The sequence below is a fragment of the Rhinolophus sinicus genome, linkage group LG01 (assembly GCF_036562045.2).
Source record: "Rhinolophus sinicus isolate RSC01 linkage group LG01, ASM3656204v1, whole genome shotgun sequence".
In the NCBI taxonomy this organism is placed as follows: Eukaryota; Metazoa; Chordata; class Mammalia; order Chiroptera; family Rhinolophidae; genus Rhinolophus; species Rhinolophus sinicus.
In genome coordinates, this window is record NC_133751.1 from 48,068,613 (window position 1) to 48,088,255 (window position 19,643).

Here is a 19,643-nt window from a genome sequence, read left to right on the forward strand (position 1 = left end):
AAGGCTGCGCAGAAATGGACTTGGTAAGGTTTATTAGGAAGGGCACAGAGTCCATCTGCATCCAGGGTCCTGAGAATGGGGTAGAGGTAGATCTCAGTGGGCTTTCTTGCTGTGCTGGATGGTCTTGGGGAAAGGCTGGGGGCCCAGCCACAGCTGCAGCAGAATGACAGCATGGCACACGTGCAGGGCAGCAGAGCTGCAGGACGTGGATGGGTATGTGTTCCAGGCGAGCTCAATGAGCCCCAGCACCAGCAACCTGGAGGTGAGAAATAAGCTCCAGGTATTGTCGTTTCTAGGCCCAGCCCTTCAGCTCACCCCCAGCCCCTCCATGGTCACAGCCTTGGATGAGGAGCTCCCTAGCCCTCCCCACTGCCCCAGGTTGTCCCAGCCAGTACCTGAGCAGGTGTGTGAGCCAGCGTGCAGGCGTGGCCCACAGGAGGTAGGGCAGTGTGTGGAAATACCAGACATAGAACTGGTAGTGGAGAGAACGGCTGAAGCAGATGCCAATGAAGTTGGAGGTGAAGAGGGTAGAAACTATCTGTATGCAGTGGTCAAGGCCAAGGGCAGGAGCAGAAGGGGCAGGACGTGGGGTGGGCAGGGAGGTTCCAAAACAGAGGGGTAAAAGTTTTTGGGTCAGACAGCCCCCTGGCTCTGCTATTCCTAGATGCATAACTTTGGGCTATTTATTTTTCCCCCTTTCTTCTGCCTCCCCCTCCCCACTCCAGTTCGAGCCATTGTTTCTCAGTCTAGTTGTGTAGGGCACAGCTCCCTGGCCCATGCTGGTATTTTGAGCCTTGCGCTCCCCCGGGCTGAGGCAGTCGGTCGCTGGTCATCGGTCGCTGCTCACAGCAGCTCACGGCAGTTCTTGCCAGCAGCCGGCTGCTCACGCTGGTTGCCGGCCACTCACGGCAGGACACAGTAGCCCGAGCAGCCCATGGCAGCTCACAGCAGCTCTTGCCAGCCACTCACACTGGCTGCTGGCCACTCATGCCGACCTCCGGCTGCTCATGGCAGCCCAGCTCCAGGGAGAGCCAGTTGTTCACAGCCTTAGCTGTAGAGGGCACGGCTCACTGGCCCATGTGGGAATTGAACCTTGGCGTTAGGAGCACTGCGCTCCAACCACCTGAGCCACTGGGCCGGCCCCCTCGGCTAGTTTCTTAACCTCTCTAGACCTGCTCCTCAATCTAATGTGGAGACAGTAATATCAAGGGCTGTAAGGCCTAGTGAGTCCGTCACTTACTAGCTGGGTAACCTTGGTAAAGTACTTAATCTCTTAAAACCCTAATTTTGTTATCTGTAAATAAGGATAATAAAAATACCTCCCTATATCAGGGTCTCTTATAAACTATAAATGTTAGAATGTGTGTAAATCTCTTAGCACAGCACCAGGCAGAGGGTGAGCACACATAATGATCATTCAATAATATTCAGAATTAATAATAAAATATGCTTAAATATGTAAATGCTCAGCACAGTTTTTGGTACAGAGCAGGAGCTCTAGGAATGGGCCCTGCGGCTGTCACTGTACCTCTTTTTCCCTCCCCAGGTCACCAGCCATCCAGGGCTACCTAACCAGGGACCCCATCTGCACCTGGAGAGGGCAAGACTTACCTTCCCATGATTTAAAGGATATGATTGGGTGTGAGGGGCTGGGGTGGAACCTTCCTTTTGGAGGGGTCCTTCAGCAGTGACAGGATACTTTCCCCTGTCCTGGGGAGAAGCCATTCAGACATTTATCAAGCCCCCATCACGGGCCAAGCTCTAAACTTGCCCCCATGAGCTCAACATCTCCCCCAAGCAGCCCCTAAAGCCCAGGCTCTTCACTCCTTCCCCCAACTCTGCCCACGGCACTGCTCCCCTTTCTTACCTGTGCCACCTGCAGAGAACAAAGAGCAAGAGCAGGGTGAGATGGGTGGCCAACAGGGCCAGGTGGAAGGCACGATGTAGGAAGAGGGCCTCAGGGAGGAAGCGCCAGTTCACTGTCCAGCGGAAGAGAAACTGGCGGCCAAGGTCAAAGGAGCGGGACAGGTAACCGACTGGGTTCTCCAGCAGGAAGGGCAGCCCCAGCACTACCTGAGGATGGGAGTGATATCAGCAGAGCTGGCCACGCTCACCCCAGCCTCAGGCTAATCACTGAGCGGAGTGGAAACAGGGTGTAGATCTCAGAAGTTCCCTAATTCTCACTAGGAATAGCAAGAAAGCCACCCCTCCAAGCCCCCCAAGCCAGAGACTGGGGCCAAAGAAGCCGAGGAGGCAGGTAATGGCAGTGTTTTAAGTTTGGATTCACAGTCATAAATGGGCAGAGCTAGAAAGGCCCTAAGAAACCATGTAGTTCAATACCCTTATTTTATGGCTAAACAAACAAAAGCCCAGAAGTAGTGGCTGCCCAGCCACCACCCTGTCTGTTGGCTTTGAGGAAGCCTCAAGGCTGGAAGAGGCCACAATGGCCTCCCTTCATCAAAAAGGGCAAGGGCGGGGGTGGGGGTACCTGCAGGACAGCACAGATGCCCAGCTTGGGGAGGGCCCCACGGAGGCCAAATCGTGTGAGGAGGAGGAAGAGTAACCCAGGGGCGAAGAGGAGCACGTTCATCTTCACGGAGACGGCCAGACTGGGGTGGTAGGAGAGTGGCAGGGTGGAGATCAGCTCCAGGGCCAGGCACCCCACCCAAAGATGCACCCACACACCATCACAGCAACTCCTCCCTTCCCCCACCAGCAAGCTCCAGGATGGGGCCCACACTCATACCTGCTGGAGGGAAAGGAAGGCAGCCTGGCAAGAGGCTGGGGGTAGGGCGCAGACACTGAGTCTCTATGACCAGACTGAGTGAGCGAATATACTGGGGGTGACAAAAAATGTATACGCATGACTTATAGTCATCTTTTGTTACCGGTTTATACTGAGTATTACAATTTTAATAGTTTTTTCCTTTCTTAAAATGTGTATACATTTTTTTTTTTTTTTGGCACCCTCTGTATATTGAGTATTAAGATTGTTCCATGACCAGCTCCAACAACAGATGCTGTCTGGGAGGAAGAGAGGACGGAAGAGTCGGTGTGTGTGTTGGAGGTTGGGGTAGAGGTTTTCTACACATCCTGGACGCACCTAGGGGGGCCCGAACTGACCCACACTGTCTGGCCACTCCCTTACTGACTCTGCTGCAGCAAATTGGGGAGAAAGTGATGGAAATACAAAAAGAAAGAGGACCATAAGGGAGGGATGTTGACCTGAAACAGCAGCAGCCCCAGCCCCAGCGCTGGGCCAGCAGAAGGTTGATACTAAGGAAGAGCAACACCATGGCCACTGGGTCATTGAAGAGCCGCAGCACAAAGATGGAGTGGACACGGTAAGAGGCGCAGCACATGAAGAAAAAGACGAAGGGAGGTACCTGTGAGGTGGGGAAAAAGGTCAGCTCACCAACCCTGGGCAACCCTGAGCCATCCCCACTCCCCAGCCCTTCCAGGTTGGGGACTCTGGTCCTGGTAGTGTGGACTCACCTTGCAGGTCTGGTGATAGATCAAAAAGACAAGCAGCAAGGTGGTCAGGTAGAGCACAGCAAAGATGTGCTGGGCCATGCGGATGTCAGTGCCCTGGCCAGTGGCATAGTACAGGCCCATAAAGATATACACAAAGCCAGCTGGGTACCTGGAAGATGACAGGAAATGTGAGTCTGGGTCAGGCCACCCAGCCTGGTCAGCCCCTCACATCCTCACTGGACCTACTATCCCCACTTACACAAGAGGTCCAGTGTCACCCTGCAGTTGGGTATAGTCATAGGTGCCATTGATGACGCCCTCCACCTCAGCCATGTAAGCCTTCCAGTCAATTTCTGTATCTGGAAAAGGATGGGACAGTGTGGTTACTTCCAAGTCCAGAATTTGTCTGCCCCTTATATCTCCAGCCCATCAAATCACAGAGTTCCAGCTCATTCTCAGGACTTCTATCACAATCCCTTACCTAACTGCCTACCTGACATTCTTTGGGTGAACCCAGGCATGTCTGTAATTGAACTCATCATCTCCTATTCTAAATCTGCTCCCCTTTCCGAGACCCAATGAATGGCACAATCAACCTCCTGGTTGCCCAGGTCATAAGTCTGGGTAACCTCTTTGATACTTCCTTCTCTCTCATTTCCAACCCCCAGTCACCATGGCCTGCCTATTCTTCATCCTATATATGTCTGTCTCATCCTTTTTTACTGTTACATACCCAAATTTGGGCCTAACATAATCTCAATGATGCAATAGCCTCCTAATTAGGCTCCCAACTTCCACTTTCACCTCACCACAATATATTTGCCACCCTGCAACCAGAGGGCTCTTCCTATAATAGAAATCATATCATGTGTCTCTGCTTAAAACCCTTCAATGATTCCCCAAAGTGCTTAAGATAAAAACCAAACTCTGTTATTCCCATTTTTAGCAGAGGAACCTATGAATTATTGAAATTAAGATCAGCAAGCTAGGAAGGGTAGAGTTGAAACTGGAATTCATGGGGTCCTAAATTCTTAATCACCATGCTAACTATCTCCTTAATGCAGCTTACAGACTCCTTCATGATCTGGTCTCAACTTATGCCATCTCATTTCTCAGTACTACCTTCACTTGAGTTCAATGTTCCAGCTCTAAAAAAATTCTGTTTCTCAAAAGAACCACTTTCCCTTTTAACTGGTTTTTGATACAGGATCCTTTCTGCCTACAGCACTCTTCCCATTTCCCTTTTCTCTCTTCCTCAATTGGCTAGCTCTTACCTTCCAAGGGGGACTCTAGGAAGCCGTCCCTAACTCAAGCCTGGCTTAAGTGTCATCCTGTGTCCTTTATATCACCGTGTCTTACTACTGTCATGAATACAATGCATTATACTTTTCTGCTATCTTTGTCCAGGCCCACACACCCAAGTGGGAAATGTGCCTGTCTCTTTCTCCACTGTACCCCTGGCACCTAACATAGTGTTAGGCATATAATAGGCTCTCAATAAATGTGTTGAATTAATGGTCTTTAGCAAGAAAGCCTTAAGCCCAGTGTTTTCAGCCTGGAAAAAAGCCGTCAATAATGCTAAACAGACTCAAGTGATCACAAAATGCCATCGTTGAGAATACTTTCAAGTCCCCAGAATTGAACAGATGAGAAAATTGAGACCGAGCAGGGGAAGTGATGTGTCCAAAGCAACAGCGACAAGCAGCAGCAGCAGTACATTCACTCCAGGTTGGTTTACTTTCTTATTTCTTAGCCTGGCAGGTTGTATAATATGTTCCGGGCAGAAGGCCAATCTCTAGGGTCTCCCCCTCCGTCGTGGGGAAGGGTTTACGGTGGGGTTTCGGTGTTCTGTGGAGCAGGCTTGGGACTTGGGTAAAAGATATGGGTCTGCAACTGATGACTGAGTGGATCTGGGGTGGGTTTGGCTCCGAACCTAAGTCACTGCTTGGGTGGGGGTTTCCAGTTCACCTCCCTCCCTCCCCTTCCCTCCCATCCCCCTCGGCGCACTCACATGCCACCCTGTGAATGACCCAGAAGGTGATGCCCACCTCCGCCAGGCAGAGGCAGGCGGCCACCAGCAGCGTGTAGCGCGGCTCCAGCAGCAGTAGGCGCCGCTCTTGCCAGACGCGCCGCAGCCATTGCCCGCAGAGTCCCGCCGCCCGGGCAGCGGGTCCTGCCCGGCCGCGTTTCCGCGTGCCCGCCGCCATTTTGACGGTGCGCCGCTAGTGTCGGCCCGCCACCCTGGAAGCCCGACACTTTGGAACTTAGGTTCCGCTCCGCGCGCAGCGTGTCCTAATGACTGAGCGCTGACCCGAGTTGCCAGAATCCTTATTTACTCCACTAAAATTTACTTCTTCTACATCGGTTTCCCCTGATAGACTACACGCTCCGTACGAGCAGGAATGGCCTTACTCCTCAGTATATACTTAGCCCTGGACACAAGAGCTAAGGTGGATCGAACGTTTTCCCAGAAAAACAACCTTCCTGCCCGTCCCTTCCCCTCGCTCAGTATAGCACTTCGTCTGTGTTGGGAATGTCTGTATTCATGCCAGTCTTTCCTGGAGGGCAAAACCCTTGTCTGCGTCCTTTCCACCACCCCTCAGAGCCTTCCAGGTGCTCAAAGCTGGGAAGAAATTAATCTTTCATTAATTTTTCCTTAATGGAAGGAGCCAGTCAAATTGAAAATATGTGGAAGGGCAGCGATGAGCCCGAGTGAGTCTCACACCACCAGTGTGGCTCTCAGAAGCGAGTGAGAAGTACAGCCGGAGGACTCGGTCTGGACGAAACGGTTTTCCCACCCGGAGGAGTCTTGTGTTTGTTTTTCACTTCCAGCCGGAGGATTCTTCGAAGCGCGCTAAGCAGAAGACGGAAGTTCCACGTGTTTATGTTGAGCAACCGCAGTGGGTGGGCGGAGGCACAAAGGCCACGCCTCCTCCTACATTCCACCATCCCCAATGGCCACACCTCGGAGCCAAGTCCCGCCTAAAGGTGACGGCCGGCTGCCCTACTGGCCGCAGCAGGAAGCATGGCTTCTCCGGGGGCCCCGGGGCCCCTGCCCAAGTTACCAGAGCAGAACTGCGGGTACCGAGAGGTCCGGTACTGGGACCAACGCTACCAGGACGCGGCCGACTCAGCCCCTTACGAGTGGTTCGGGGACTTCTCCTCTTTCCGTGCCCTACTAGACCCGGAGCTGCGGCCCGAGGACCGCATCCTCGTGCTAGGTGGGTAGTCCTGGCGCTGCCCAGCCCAGGTGGAGCTGACTGGACTGGCTCCATCCCGGCCTGTCCCCGTCCGCTTTCTTCGCGTCTGTCTGCCCCTCTCAGAGGACGCCCCAGTCAGGAGCCATGATCCAGTACCTTCAGAATCTCAGCAGTATTTAGTTAGCCAGGGCAAACAGGAGCCAATTGATTCTTAGTTCGCTCCACGCCCCCGGAGAAAGACAGTCTCTCTGAATGTGGTAGGTGACTCAGTGCCGCGTTCCGGACCCTCGGAAGGCAGCTGCTAGTTGGCTCTAGGACTTGGGAAAAGTCATAAACTCGTTCTGAACCTCGGATTTACTTCTAAACATGGGACTGCGAGCCCAGGTCGGATAAGGCACATGCAGGCACTTCGAGCACAATGCCTACCGCTTTTCTGTTTGCTCTGATGGACCCCGGGAGCTATTGTCACCTAGACGTACTTAACATCACTTTCCAAGCTCTGACTAAAACTTAGTCCTTTGCCCCGCTTGCAATGATGATGAGGACAGCGCCCTCTGAGGTCAGAGGGGAGATTGCAGCCGAGATTGGTGCGATTCCCTAAAAGAAACAGGTACTGGGATGCAAGATGGGTTTCCGGAGAGGTCCAGCTGCCCTCTTGGGGTTCGATTCCACTGCCAGCCTTGGGGGCTCTAGTGAAGTTTGATTGAGGAACGGGTTTCTTTTTAATTAGTTTTTATTTTGGTATTTATAAAGCATGTATATGTTTAAGTGAAATATTTCATATATGAAAGAGACATCTATAATACAGTATATGTAGAGTTTAAATAGCAATCTAATATGTGTGTGTATGCCCTACTCAGTTTGAAAAATAGAACATTCCTAGTACTAGAAGTATAACCTAGTGCTTGAGAACTTGGACCCGGGAGGCAGCTACCATATTTTGCCGTGTATAATGCGCACTTTTTTGGCCCAAATTTGTGAGGGAAAAATAAGGATGTGCATTATACACGGGTAGTACTAATTCCGTACCTATATAAATGTTTTTAATTTTTTTATTTGTGCTTATGACTTAAAAGTGTAACTAGAAATCAATAACGATCTCTGTATGCAAAATAATACTCTGGAATACGAGAATCAGTTTTGTTGAACTTTCAGACGAAGACTAAGACTTCTTGGCCTTCTGTGATGCGTAAATATCATATATTTGTTACGGTACATAAAATTTCTAGTACCTTGTATCTGTTCTTGTGTTTTGTAATTATTTGTTACATAAAATTTCTTGTACCATAATATGTTAAAAAATAAATGCTAAAATTCCTTTATAATACAAAAAACAAGTACCTAAATGTAAACAAATAAAAATTTGAATTAAAAAATTAAAACAAAAGATTTTTTCCCCAGAAAGCTTGGGCCTAAAACGTGGGTGCGCATTATACACGGGAGCGCATTATACATGACAAAATATGGTAATTCTGTTGGAATCTAGGCTCATGTAATCTCAGCTGTGGAATAATAGGCAAAATCATGGAATCTTAGCTATACAATCCTGGACAAAATACTTTAATTTCTGTGCCTCCACTTTCTTAGCTTTAAAAAAAATAAGAGTACTTATTTATCAGATTTTTAAGGTGATTGAGTGAGTGTGAAAAATAACTAAAACAAAGCCTGGCAAAATAAAAAGCCCCAGGTGTATTCAAGGTTTTCTGTGTAGTCCTCCCAAACCCCTTCTTCCCAGAGGTTAAAAACTCTTGGATTTCGTGCTTTTAAACCATTGCATTTATTTATGGATTTACCATAGATCTTAGTTTTTTAAGCTTTAGTGTGCATCAGAATCACCTGGAAAGCTGGACCCCCATCTTGAGATTATAATTCCAGGGAGCCCAAGGTGGGTCCTAGGACTCTGTATTTTCAACAAGCGCACAGCTGATTTCATGCTGGCGATTGGCAGAGTAATACAGCCTTAAAATCTCCTTGATTGGCAGATATCCTTTTTTGGAGAGAGGGGAGAAAAGTCTAAAACTCAAAAAGGAAAACTTTTCACGTATTGTTCCCAAGATCTAAAAAGAGGACCCACAGGGGTGGCCGATTAGCTTGGTTGGTTGGAACGTGGTGCTGGTGAAACCAGGGTTGCCGGCTTGATCCCTGTGTGGGCCACTGTGAGCTGCACCCTTCTTAATATTAATTAATTAATTAATTAATTAATTAATTAATTAAAAAAGGACCCACAACTTGAGGAGTATCCTATGTTATATTCCACCTCAACAAACAAGTTGAGCACTTATTCAGTGGATGCTAGGGAATACACTAGGTCCTTTCTAATTTATTTAATCTTTATGACAACCCTGAGAGGTGAGTGATAAGTATTACTAGACTTACTCTAAGTTGGGCATCGGTAAACTTTCTGAAAATGGCCAAATGGGAAATATGCTGGGCTTTGTGGGCAATGCAGTTTCTGTTACAACTAGTCAGTTGTAGTGTACAAGCATCCACAGACAATGCACAACTGCATGAGAGGAGCTGTGCTCCAATACAGCTTTATTTACAAAAACAGGAAGCAAGCTGGATTTGGTGACACCTGCTCCCGGTTGTCCCAGGCTGGATCCAGAAGCAAATCCTAAGGTTAGGATTGATGTCCTAGTCATTTGTTAGGGATGTCCTCCCAGGAGAAACTGGTAAGAGAGGGAAGGAACAGGAAAGGGAAGAGGCCAAGCAGGATTGTGGTCGCAGGCCAAGTTTCCCTGAGGGTAATTTCAGCCTGAAGAGTCACAAGTGCAAACTGTCAGAAGCCAGGATACACCGAACCCTAGGGACACCCCAAGGGGATCTGGTCAGAGCATTGACAGTGTCCATGACTGTCATGTAGCAAGTAAGTTGTGAACTAAGGCTGTCAACTGACTCCAGAGCGTCTATTGCTCCTGTTGTACCCCACAGATGGGCATAGAAAGGCATCTAGACCTCTCTTGAAATTGGTAAAATGACACCACCATGAATTACAACCTAACGGTCATATTGATATGGCTGTGGAATGTCACAAGTGAAGATGAGTGGGCCCCTTGAAAACTGGGAGACAGTGTAGCATAGTGGTTTAAGAGCTCTGATTCTGGCATGAGACAGGCCTGTATCCAAATTTTCACTGTACCGCTGGACCATGTGACCTTGGGGAAGGTCCTTATCCACCTTGCGCAGTCTCCGTTTTCCCATCTAGAAAATGGTAATGATAATAATAGTTATTTTCTGTATTAAAGTACTCTGAAAATAAACTGAGATAATTCTTATCACATGCTTAGCATAGGGCCCTGTGTTCAATCACTGTTAGCTATCATTATTATTGAAAATGAGAGTCAGAGGGGCAGTTTATCGTGGACTGTTCAGAGAACAGAGTTCCCTGCCTAAGGACTGTGTGTATGGTCCCTATGGCTAGAATACCCTCATAGCACACGAATGCATGTGGCTACCCCAACTTTGCCATCATTATACGTCTCTGATTCTCCTTGCTCGACTTCATGCTCCACCGGAATCTTCTGATCATAATTTGGCTTCAATTTGTGTTTCCTATAGAAAGAGAAGGGACTCACCAGAAGTACCCATGGTGGCTATTTTTCCTGTTGTAAAGTAGTGAATTGGAATTCTGGCTAACACCTGTCTCTTGGTGTTAGGATAGCATCCACACAGCTCTGGACTCCCATGTAATGGGTTCTTGGATCTGGCTTAATTCTCCAGGGCCTTCCCAAGCACCATCTTAGTTGCTAGTCCCAAATCACTGAGGCAGGAGGATCAGAAATCACTGCTTTGTAAGCATGACTGGCCTTGTGGTCAGACTTTGTTCTTCCTTCACCTTTGGTAAAGTTCTCTTGGAAGATTTCATTCCTTTACTGAGGGGAATAAAGGAAGGATATTTGGGTTTGTCTGCAGTTGGGCAGAGCTCTGCAGGTATATGAGGTCAGATGTAGGGTAGTGAAGGGATCGTGGGTCAGAGAACCCAGTGGGATTTCAGCCTGAACTGAGTTAGCGTTTCTCGTCCGGCTTCCCTCATCTCCCATCCCATGTGGTGTAGCGGCCAGAGCTCGCTGTGGGGAAGCACACACTGGTTTTTCTCAGGCGAGACAGTATTCTTCCTGAGCCCGGGGCCTGAGGTGGCACACAGAAAGGGGCAGCTGAGGACCAGCCAGCAGCCTCTGGGTGCCCTGACCAGGTGTCAAGCCCTGCTAGATTAGGGCTATCCCAACAGCTGATCCTGTGATCCTCTTAGGGACACAAATGGGGATTAAAGGCAATCTAATCCCAAAAGCTGGGCATTCTCATGTCCAGCCTCCAAGAGCTGTCAGACTGACCACAAGATGGCCTGGATGAGGCCAACAGATATTCAAAGGAAGTCATGCTGTCTGTCTGAGCGGCGGGCCCACATCACCCCTTTGACCTCCACCCGGTCTCTCACCTGGCCCTGCCCTCTTTGGGACTGCTTTCCAGGCACGTTCCCATGGAGCATTAGGATGCTTCAAGACTCTGATGGAAGGCAGCTTCCCTGAAACCCTGGCCCAACTCACCTAAAGTAGGGACAGGGCCCATCCTATGTGCTCCCACAGCCTGTCCCTATTGAAATACTCATCACATTATGTGGCAGTTGCCTGATTACACATCTGTTCCTCCCACCAAAGGATGAGCTCCTTAAGGGCAGGGAGTCTTACTCTTCAGCAGAATCCAATATGTAGTGCTTAGTACATACATAAAGGAATTACAAGGAATCAGCTCCACTGTGTCTCCACCTAGTTTCCCCTTCACTTTCTAACTCTGCCTTGGAAACCAAAGTAGGATAATAACCTGTAACATGATGTCTTCCCAGAGGACAGGGATTAGGATAATACTAATGTCCTATCCTAATAATATGATCCTAATGATGCCAATATTACCCATTCTGATCTTGAGGAAACTAAGGCTCAGAGGCAAGTGGCTTGCCATGGTAGTGTGACTAGGAATAGCAGAAGCCAGATCTTTGAACTAAGTTCAGAGCTCCTTCAGCTACTCTCCAGTGTTTTTTTTTTTTTTTTTTTTTAAGATTTTTATTGGGGAAGGGGAACAGGACTTTATTGGGGAACATTATGTACTTATGGGACTTTTCCAAGTCAAGTTGTTGTCCTTTCAATCTTAGTTGTGGAGGGCGCAGCTCAGCTCCAGGTCCAGTTGCCGTGTTAGTTGCAGGGGGCTCAGCCCACCATCGCTTACAGGAGTCGCACCGGCAACCTTGTGGTTGAGAGGACCCGCTCCAACCACCTGAGCCATCTGGCACTGGCCCATGTGGGAATCGAACCACAGCTTTCAGCATTAGGAACATGGAGCTCCAACCGCCTGAGCCACTGGGCCGGCCTTAGTTTTTAAATTCAGTGTAGCACATCCTACACACAGGCTATGTCTTATCTTCATTGTTCAGAATAGGAAATCCAAGTTCCTAGTCCCACACAGGAGATGTGCCCAGGTCTGTATGACTCCAAGCCTCATGCTCTTTTCTGTACCATACTGCTTCTCCCTCAGTACAGGAGGGTTTGGGCTGAGAGCAAATGGGCCAAGTGTGGATGGATAATTGGGGAGGGTAAAACCAAAGCTAACCTAGTCCTTTTGCCACCCACCTCTTCCTGCTCCAGGCTGTGGGAACAGTGCCCTGAGCTACGAGCTGTTCCTCGGGGGCTTCCCTGATGTGACCAGTGTGGACTACTCGTCAGTAGTGGTGGCCGCCATGCGGGCTCGCTATGCCCATGTGCCCACGCTGCGCTGGGAGACTATGGACATACGGGCACTGGGCTTTCCCAGTGGTTCCTTCGATGTGGTACTTGAGAAGGGGACGCTGGATGCCCTGTTGGCTGGAGAACGGGATCCCTGGACCGTGTCCTCAGAGGGTATCCACACTGTGGACCAGGTGCTGAGTGAGGTAAGGAAGCAGCAAGAGCGGTGGGCAGACCAAGAGGTGGGGATAAAGAGTTGAGGTTTCAGGAGACTGGAAGAACTCAGAAACCAGAAAGAGGCATGGTTTGGAGCAGTCATTCTCAGGACTGTGGTTATCTGAAGAAAGGGAAGGGTTATTTTGGGTCAAGATTATAGGAGGCTGGCATAGCCAGGCTTATAGAGGCTGGTGATTGGCCACTGGGTTGCCATAGGGATGAGGTAGCAGTCAGGTTCCAGATAGATAACAGACTGGAGGGTGAGCAGTTGGCAGGAAAGCAGTGTCCCTGCATCTGATATCACTCCCATGCTCTCTTTACCTGTCTAGAATATGGCCCCACCCCCAAGAAATGACCAGGGGCACAGAAGGAGGCTCATTCTTTTGCCATGGAAAGCTGGATATAGGGTCGTACCTGGGAGGGCATCTGGGGCAGTACTGACCTTTGAGAACTTCAGATGGATTCCTCACCAATGACTTCTGTGTCTGCCTTGCAGGTGAGCCGGGTGCTGGTCCCTGGAGGCCGGTTCATCTCACTGACCTCTGCTGCCCCCCACTTTCGGACCAGACACTATGCCCAAGCCCATTATGGATGGTCCCTGACGCATGCAACCTATGGCAACGGTTTCCACTTCCATCTCTACCTCATGCACAAAGGCAAAGAGCTCAGTGTAGCCCAGCTGGCTCTTGGGGCCCAGATCCATTCACCCCCCAGACCTCCCACCTCACCCTGCTTTCTCCAGGACTCAGATCATGAGGACTTCCTCAGTGCCATTCAGCTGTAAGGCCAGAAGCTTGGTCCTCCAGCCTTTCCTGCCTTTCCGCCTTGGACTCCTCAAGTTGTTGGAATTCCTGACTCAGGGTTTAGGGTTGGGTCCAAGGTGCTCGCATCCCAGGGGCCTCAAGCCTTAGAGTTGATGGGAGCAACATGAAACAATATAGTCCAGGCTAAACTAGATCCCAAATCCCACGTTTCTGGCTTTCTTCTTGGGTTCCTCAGCTCTCTCCTGGGTTCCCCAACTTCCTCTCCCACCATACTGAACCACCAGTGATCCATCCCCTGCAGCAAAGCTCAGCAAAGCCCCTCTGCACGCCAGCCAAACTCAGACCTGCATCCCTGGGGCATTATTGCCTCCCATTCAACCTGGAGTTATCCACAGGAGCCTGCAGACTTTGAATCTAGATTGCTTTATCCTTCTGACCCTACCTCCAGCCCCAACTCTGATGACCTGTTTAGGGTGTATATTTCCCCAAGGAGGCTACATTGTAATGGTGTTCTCAGGTCAGGCTGGCCTACGTGTGTTTACTTTCAACTCTTCCCTGCCACCTGCCAGCATCTGAGATTCTCAAGTGCCTTCCCCAAAAGGGACTGGAGCCATTTTGGGCTGGCTCCTGAACAGACCAAAGCAGCGGCCACACACACACAGGGAGGTCTGTGTTTATTCACACACCTGGTACAGTGAGGATGGAGGAACATTTACAAAGGACACCCCTGGGTTGAGAACATCTCTTGGGCCACAGGTGTCATCCAAAGGTACAGCGCAGTCCCTATTTGGATTCCCAGGGGCAGGGCGCAGGGGTTCAAGGTAAAGTCAGACCTGGGCCGGTGGAAGGTGATACCTTGAGGAGAGGGATCTGCCAGAGAACTGCCTGGGGTCAGGCCTGAGCAGACTGGCCATGTGTTGTTTATCATGTTGGGGGGCTTGTCCATTCCCAGCCTCAACACCCGTCCTATCTGCCAGGCGCAGAAGAGCGAGGAGACTGAGGGTGCAGGGCATGAACTATGAGGGGAGGCAGTAAACAAAGAGTCGGATATAAAAATACAAATGTGCTGAGGAAGTCCCTTAGAAAGAGGCTGAGGCTGGGGTCACGCCAGACAGGGGTGGGGGTGAGGAGAGGCCCGGAGGGCTGGGCTCAGGTGGGTGGGAAGCTCATGCAAATACGCAGCCAAACATCCCTGGCCACGCACGCAGTCCGACACGGGTGGGCAGCCGGGTCTGCAGACCAGACCGGCCAGAGGGGCGGGGTAGGGGAGCCGTGCGGGAGGGGGCGGACCGGGGGCTGAGGGCCGCGGGTCTCTGTCCGTTCCGGTGTGGGGGATGGGGCTGCGGCCCAAGGTTCTAAAGTGCATGAGCGCGACGGCGGGCTCCGGGCAGGTCCGCGCCGCCGCTACCGCCGCCGCCGTGGTGCTGAAGCGGACAGCTCCGGAGTGCCTGGCGGCGGCAGCAGCGACTCTAACTCGGAGGTGGCGCGGCCCTGCGGCCCCCGCCCGCGGGCGCCTGGGCCGGGGCGGGAGGCGCCGGCAGCCGCATCGCCGGCCCGCGCTCCTGGCCGCTGTGGGTCTGGGCCCGGAGCCTGCCGCCCGAGCCGGCACGTCTACACTCCGGACGGCGGCTTCTCCCCCATCCCCTTCAGCACGTCGTCTATCCGGTCATCCTCGATCACCACTGTGCAGGGAGAAAGCGCGTCAGCCACGCGGCCTCGGGGGGCGGCAGCGAGAATGGACCCCGCGTCTTCTTGCCCTGCTCAGCTACTGCCCGTGGCCCAGCGACGCCCCTTGACCCCCGAATCACAGTGCCCTCCCCATCCAACTCTCCTGCCGACTCAATCCACTGCCGAGCCCAGCTCCCACAGACCCTCTCCACTCTTTGTGGAGGAACGCCCCCTCTCCCTAAGGCTCCAGCGGTTCAACCTTGCGATCCAAACCCTCCCGCCGCCTGAGCTGTCCTCCATCCGAGCTGATAAGAAACCTTTTGCTCATGGAATCTCCCTCTTCAACCCTCATTGCAACTGAACCCCCTCCTCAAACGGAATCTACAGCTAGTCCTACCCTCTCCCTAACCTAATCCTCTTGCGGCTTGGACCCCTCTTCCGATCCTGGCAACAACAGAGCCCCTCCCCATGCAAATAACCAGGACATCCGATATCCCCCCCTGCCCTCTCTCCAATCGGACGTTCCTCCCCACCCGAAGGTTCTTCCGTAGCATCCACCGACTCAGCGTTTGATCCTGAAGAAGCGGCCCGTCGCCCCATGTTCCCACTTCCAGGCAGCCCCAAATGCCCCGCTGGCCCCTCCCCCTCGCCTGGGTGCCAGGACTCCACTTCCAGACGTGGCGAGCATCAAATCCGGAGCACTGCGCTCCCGGGAGAGGGGAAGAGGGGGACAACACTGCAGCGGGGACCCCCCCCCCAAACCGCGGCTTGTTGCGCTGGTCTGCGGCAAGAGCTGCGGAAGCTTGGCGGGGAACCGCAGCTGGCAGAGGGTTTCTGGGTCAGACGGCGACTCCGGGCCCCGGCCGCGTACCTCTCTTGGCTCGGCCGATCTGGCCCAGCTTGGGGGGTCGCTTGGCTTGGTTGCCCGCAAAGAAGGAGTTGGTGTCCTGGAGGCGGCAGCTGAAGGAGAGGTCGGAGCCCTCGGGGTCGGCGCCGAAGCGGCCCATCTTGTCCTCACTGTAGGGAAGGATCTCGGACATGGCGGGCGCGGGGTGGGCGCGGGACTGCGGCGGGGCGCGGACCGCGGGCTAGCTGCCGGACCTGCTCAGCAGGAGAGCCGGCGGAAGGATGAAGTCATGCAGCATCCGGGGCTGCGGATCCAAGCGGGGCCTCCTCCCCCGCGCCTCCGCCTCCCGGGCCGCTGGGCAGGCGGCGGCGGCGGCGGTGGCGGGGACCGGGCGGGGGCGGGCGGGGGGGAGGGCGGGGGTGGCGGCCGCGGCGAGTGCGGAATGACGATGAGCGCCAGACTGCCGCAGAGCGCGGCGGGCGGGGCGCAGTGGAGGCGGGGCGGGCACCGGCCAGCGGAGAGAGGCGGGGCGGGGGTTCTGGAGTGTGCCGGGTTCTCAGGGGAGGGGAGGGAGCGGCAGTGGGAGGGTCCTGCACAATGGCGGAAGTGGCGACTGGGGGAATGGTGCAGGATCTGGCCGGGAGCAGCAGGACGGAGTTGGGGGTGGGGTGCCAGGAGCGAGCCCGGCCCCGGAGGGACGCGAGGAGGGTCTAGTATGGGGTCTCCAGAGCCCAGCAAGTGGCACCAGGGAATTGGGGGGCAAGTCAGGCCAGAGGGCGGGAGCAGGGCTGGAATTCGAGTGGGGGGGCACTAGAAACGCGGTGGGGGGAGAATTGGGTGTCGGTGAGATGTGCGGACTTCGCGAACCCGCAGGACTCGGAAACTGTTCAGACCAGTGAGTGGTTTTCCCGCCGTTGGCGCGCTCTTTTATCGGGTTACTCTTCGGATTTTAAATTGTTAATTTGGAGTCGGTGTTTCTCTGACTGCCACTTCTGTGTCTGTTTCTCTGGTCTATGTGTCAGTCTATCTTTAATGTGTCTGTCTGCATCTATCTATGTGCCCCATCTCGCTGTCACGGTGTCTGTCTACGTTTGTCTCTTAAAGAGTCTCTGCCCTTCTGTGTCTGTCTCCATGCGTGGCCCCTGTACCTATGTGCCACTTTGTCTTCATCTCCTGAGTCTCTGTATCTCCGTCTCACCTAGGAGAGGTCTCTGTGATTGGGCCGACACGCGCGCACCAGGGCAGACACCCACCCCCAGCCCTACTGCTGGAGCCTAAACTCGGGTTCAAAGCGCCCGCCGTGCCCTCCAGTTCTCTGGGCTCCGGAGGCCCGCGCTGCGCGTACAGTGTGAAAGGAACGAATGGCGTCGCGGGGGGTGCCCTGGCTCCAGGTGCTGCGGGGAAGCCCGGAGTGCCTGAGGACACGACGCGCGTCCGCTTGTGTCCAGAGGTAGACGGGGAGGGGGAAGGACAGAGGGCGCCCCGGTAGTGGTGCGGGAGATCACGTGACATTTCTCGCGGCACCGTACGAACAGGCCCTCATCCCACCCCCCATCCCCGGCTGGCTGTCAGCTTTGGCGTCACCTGCTGCTCGCGCTCAGGGGCTCTGGCGCAATCACTGGACTTGGGGGTGGGGCAGGGGAGGGCTGGTGTCTCACAGTCGGATACAGTGACGACAGCCCTGATAAGGGGCATAATTATCCCGTACGTTCAGTGCATGCCGGAGTTCAGTGCATAACCGAGGTGGAGGGGTCTCCACTCTCCCTAAAGCGCTTTACCTCCTTTCCCTCCACATCAGGCAGCTAGTCAGGCTGCCTGGTGCTGGGTCTTCTTACTCCAACATCTCACCAAGTGTTAGTCCCTGGAAACAGAGACAAAGGCAATGGTGGCTGCCCTCAGGACTCAGGATGGAGGTGGAGGGAGCGTGGTGCCAGAGGATGCCTCTTTGCAAACCTCACTCAAGGCTCCAGACCTGGGAGTCCTTCCCTATCAAGCCGTCCTCTGCTGTGTCCTTGTCTCTGGGATGAGCTCTGAAGTTAGAAGTGGAGGCCCAGCTGTATGTAGTGAGAGGAGCCTGGAAACCTGGAAGGACAAGAGGCTGGAACTCAGGGTCAGTAGGAGAGAGTCCAGAAATTCCACCCCCGCTGGAGGTTGTTCCAATCCTGGCTCTGCCACTTTCTGTATGACCTTGAGCTGCAGGCTCCATAATTATTGTTTTTAAAACAATTAATTCATTTGTACTGTAACATTTTAGGAAAATAACCAAAAATCACACAAAACCTTTGATATGCATATATCTTTCCAATATTTGCCTCATGCATTTGAATAATGTGCATGCTTCTCTGAGCCTGCATGTTCTAGTCAGAAGCATAGAAATGACAGAACCTACATTAAGGACAGTTTTGTAGATGAAATTGTTGTCCTGAAGTGAAGTGGGTTGTCTCACGAGGAAAGGAGCTGCCCCTTACCAAAAGGGCTAAAGGGGCCATAAGAATTCTTGCCAAAGGTGAGATGAGAACACTGGGTGGGGAATTGAAACAATTTTCTCCCCCCCCCACTCCACCCCAAATGAGCGAAATTGGAGGAATAGCAATTTAACTTGGAATTCATTTGGTTAGTCTCTTCTTAATCTTATTTCTGTCCCTGCTGTGTATACTGGATCATGATGAAAGCAAAAGACGTAAGTGCAAAATTGTAAAGATACAGCAATATATAAGCTTCCGTTATGTGATAAAAATGTGTGCGTGTGTGTGTGTGTGTGTGTGTGTGTGTTTTGAGGGGCAGTTCTTTAAATTGTGATCTTCTATTTCAAATTCTGATGTTCTTCAACCCTACCCATGAGACAAAAATTCATTTCCACGATCAAAATAAAATCAAGTTTGTTTGGAGCTTTGTAACTGCATTAAATTTCTCAGTTGAAAGTCTGCAAAACCTAGTGGACTCAATCCATATGTTCTAAATATATGCCTTTTGAATATTATTGGTGCTTTTATTCAAGTGGAAACTGTAGGCCTGTGTAGTGGATTGAATAGGATCCTCTAGAATTCATGTTCACCTGGTATCTCAGAACGTGACCTTCCTTGGAAATAGGGTCTTTGCAGATGTAATTAGTTAAATTAAGAGGAGGTTTTACTGGATTTGGGTTGGCCCTAAATTCAATCAGTTGTGTCTCTATAACAAGAGGACAGATGCACAAAGACATATATACTCATATACATACGGTGAAGAAGGTCAGGTGAGAAAGCAGAGGTAGGCTGATGCCACTAGAAAATGGAAGAGGCAAGGAAGGATTTTTCCCTAGAGCCTTCCAAGGGAATATGGCCCTGCTGACACCTTGATTTTGGACTTCTCGCCTCCAGAACTGTGAGAGAATGTTTCCTGTTGTTTTAAACCACCCAGTTTATGGTACTTTATTATAGGAGTCCTAGGAAACAAATACAACCTGTTACAAATATTTTTGGGTGATCTTTTTACAGCTCTCATGACCATGTTTCACCTTCCTTAAACCCTCTCTGGGGGCCCTTTGCTCTCACCCTGTCCACTCAAAGGAAGCCCACACCATGAGGGTATTTCTGGGACTCATTATTTTAGCAGAGGCTGATAAATCATAAAAAAGAAGGAGGCAGATCTGTGTGGATTGACATGATAAGATCTCCAAGGCTTGCCAAAGTGTCACCAAATAACAAGTGTAGAGTGTGATTTCATATATATATATATATATATATATATATGAATAAGGTATATATATATACACACACAC

General features: G+C 51.7%; 3 protein-coding genes across 5 annotated transcripts in view; 1 reads left to right on the plus strand and 2 right to left on the minus strand.

Moving 5' to 3' along the window:
- Positions 1-15: 15 nt before the first annotated feature.
- ALG3 (ALG3 alpha-1,3- mannosyltransferase) lies at positions 16-6,105 on the minus strand. 2 transcript variants are annotated; one of them, XM_074328832.1, is made up of 9 exons: positions 5,486-6,105; positions 3,734-3,833; positions 3,496-3,643; positions 3,226-3,386; positions 2,489-2,609; positions 1,868-2,073; positions 1,633-1,710; positions 396-539; positions 16-256 (listed from the first exon to the last, which is right to left on the minus strand). In XM_074328832.1, exons 1-9 carry the CDS (start codon positions 5,679-5,681, stop codon positions 94-96), a joined length of 1,317 nt encoding a protein of 438 aa, XP_074184933.1. In that variant the 5' UTR covers positions 5,682-6,105; the 3' UTR covers positions 16-93. The 2 variants fall into 2 exon arrangements, with proteins under 2 accessions (XP_074184933.1, XP_074184939.1); XM_074328838.1 differs by having other exon boundaries at positions 5,523-5,718.
- Positions 6,106-6,366: 261 nt separating this feature from the next.
- ECE2 (endothelin converting enzyme 2) overlaps positions 6,367-19,643 on the plus strand; it is a 31,445-nt gene continuing 18,168 nt past the window's right edge. Inside the window, exons 1-3 of one of the 2 annotated variants that reach the window (XM_019735789.2) lie at positions 6,367-6,695; positions 12,311-12,594; positions 13,101-13,561. In XM_019735789.2, the coding sequence (XP_019591348.1) occupies positions 6,500-6,695; positions 12,311-12,594; positions 13,101-13,388 (768 nt within the window). In that variant the 5' untranslated portion in view covers positions 6,367-6,499 and the 3' untranslated portion in view covers positions 13,389-13,561. Of the gene's footprint in view, positions 6,696-12,310; positions 12,595-13,100; positions 13,562-19,643 lie in introns of those variants that run through there. The other variant, XM_019735790.2, reaches the window with a different exon arrangement.
- Positions 14,026-16,304, minus strand: CAMK2N2 (calcium/calmodulin dependent protein kinase II inhibitor 2). Its single transcript, XM_019735754.2, has 2 exons — positions 15,908-16,304; positions 14,026-15,050 (listed from the first exon to the last, which is right to left on the minus strand). Exons 1-2 carry the CDS (start codon positions 16,074-16,076, stop codon positions 14,980-14,982), a joined length of 240 nt encoding a protein of 79 aa, XP_019591313.2. The 5' UTR covers positions 16,077-16,304; the 3' UTR covers positions 14,026-14,979.

Excerpts from the sequence above, each read along its gene's own strand:
- CAMK2N2 (XM_019735754.2), bottom strand. The coding sequence starts at position 16,076 with ATGTCCGAGATCCTTCCCTACAGTGAGGACAAGATGGGCCGCTTCGGC. Across the intron at positions 15,051-15,907 it reads GATCGGCCGAGCCAAGAGAG|TGGTGATCGAGGATGACCGG; the intron begins GTACGCGGCCGG and ends CTCCCTGCACAG.
- ALG3 (XM_074328832.1), bottom strand. The coding sequence starts at position 5,681 with ATGGCGGCGGGCACGCGGAAACGCGGCCGGGCAGGACCCGCTGCCCGG. Across the intron at positions 3,387-3,495 it reads TCTATCACCAGACCTGCAAG|GTACCTCCCTTCGTCTTTTT; the intron begins GTGAGTCCACAC and ends CCCACCTCACAG. Across the intron at positions 2,074-2,488 it reads GCATCTGTGCTGTCCTGCAG|GTAGTGCTGGGGCTGCCCTT; the intron begins GTACCCCCACCC and ends TCCCATCCTCAG.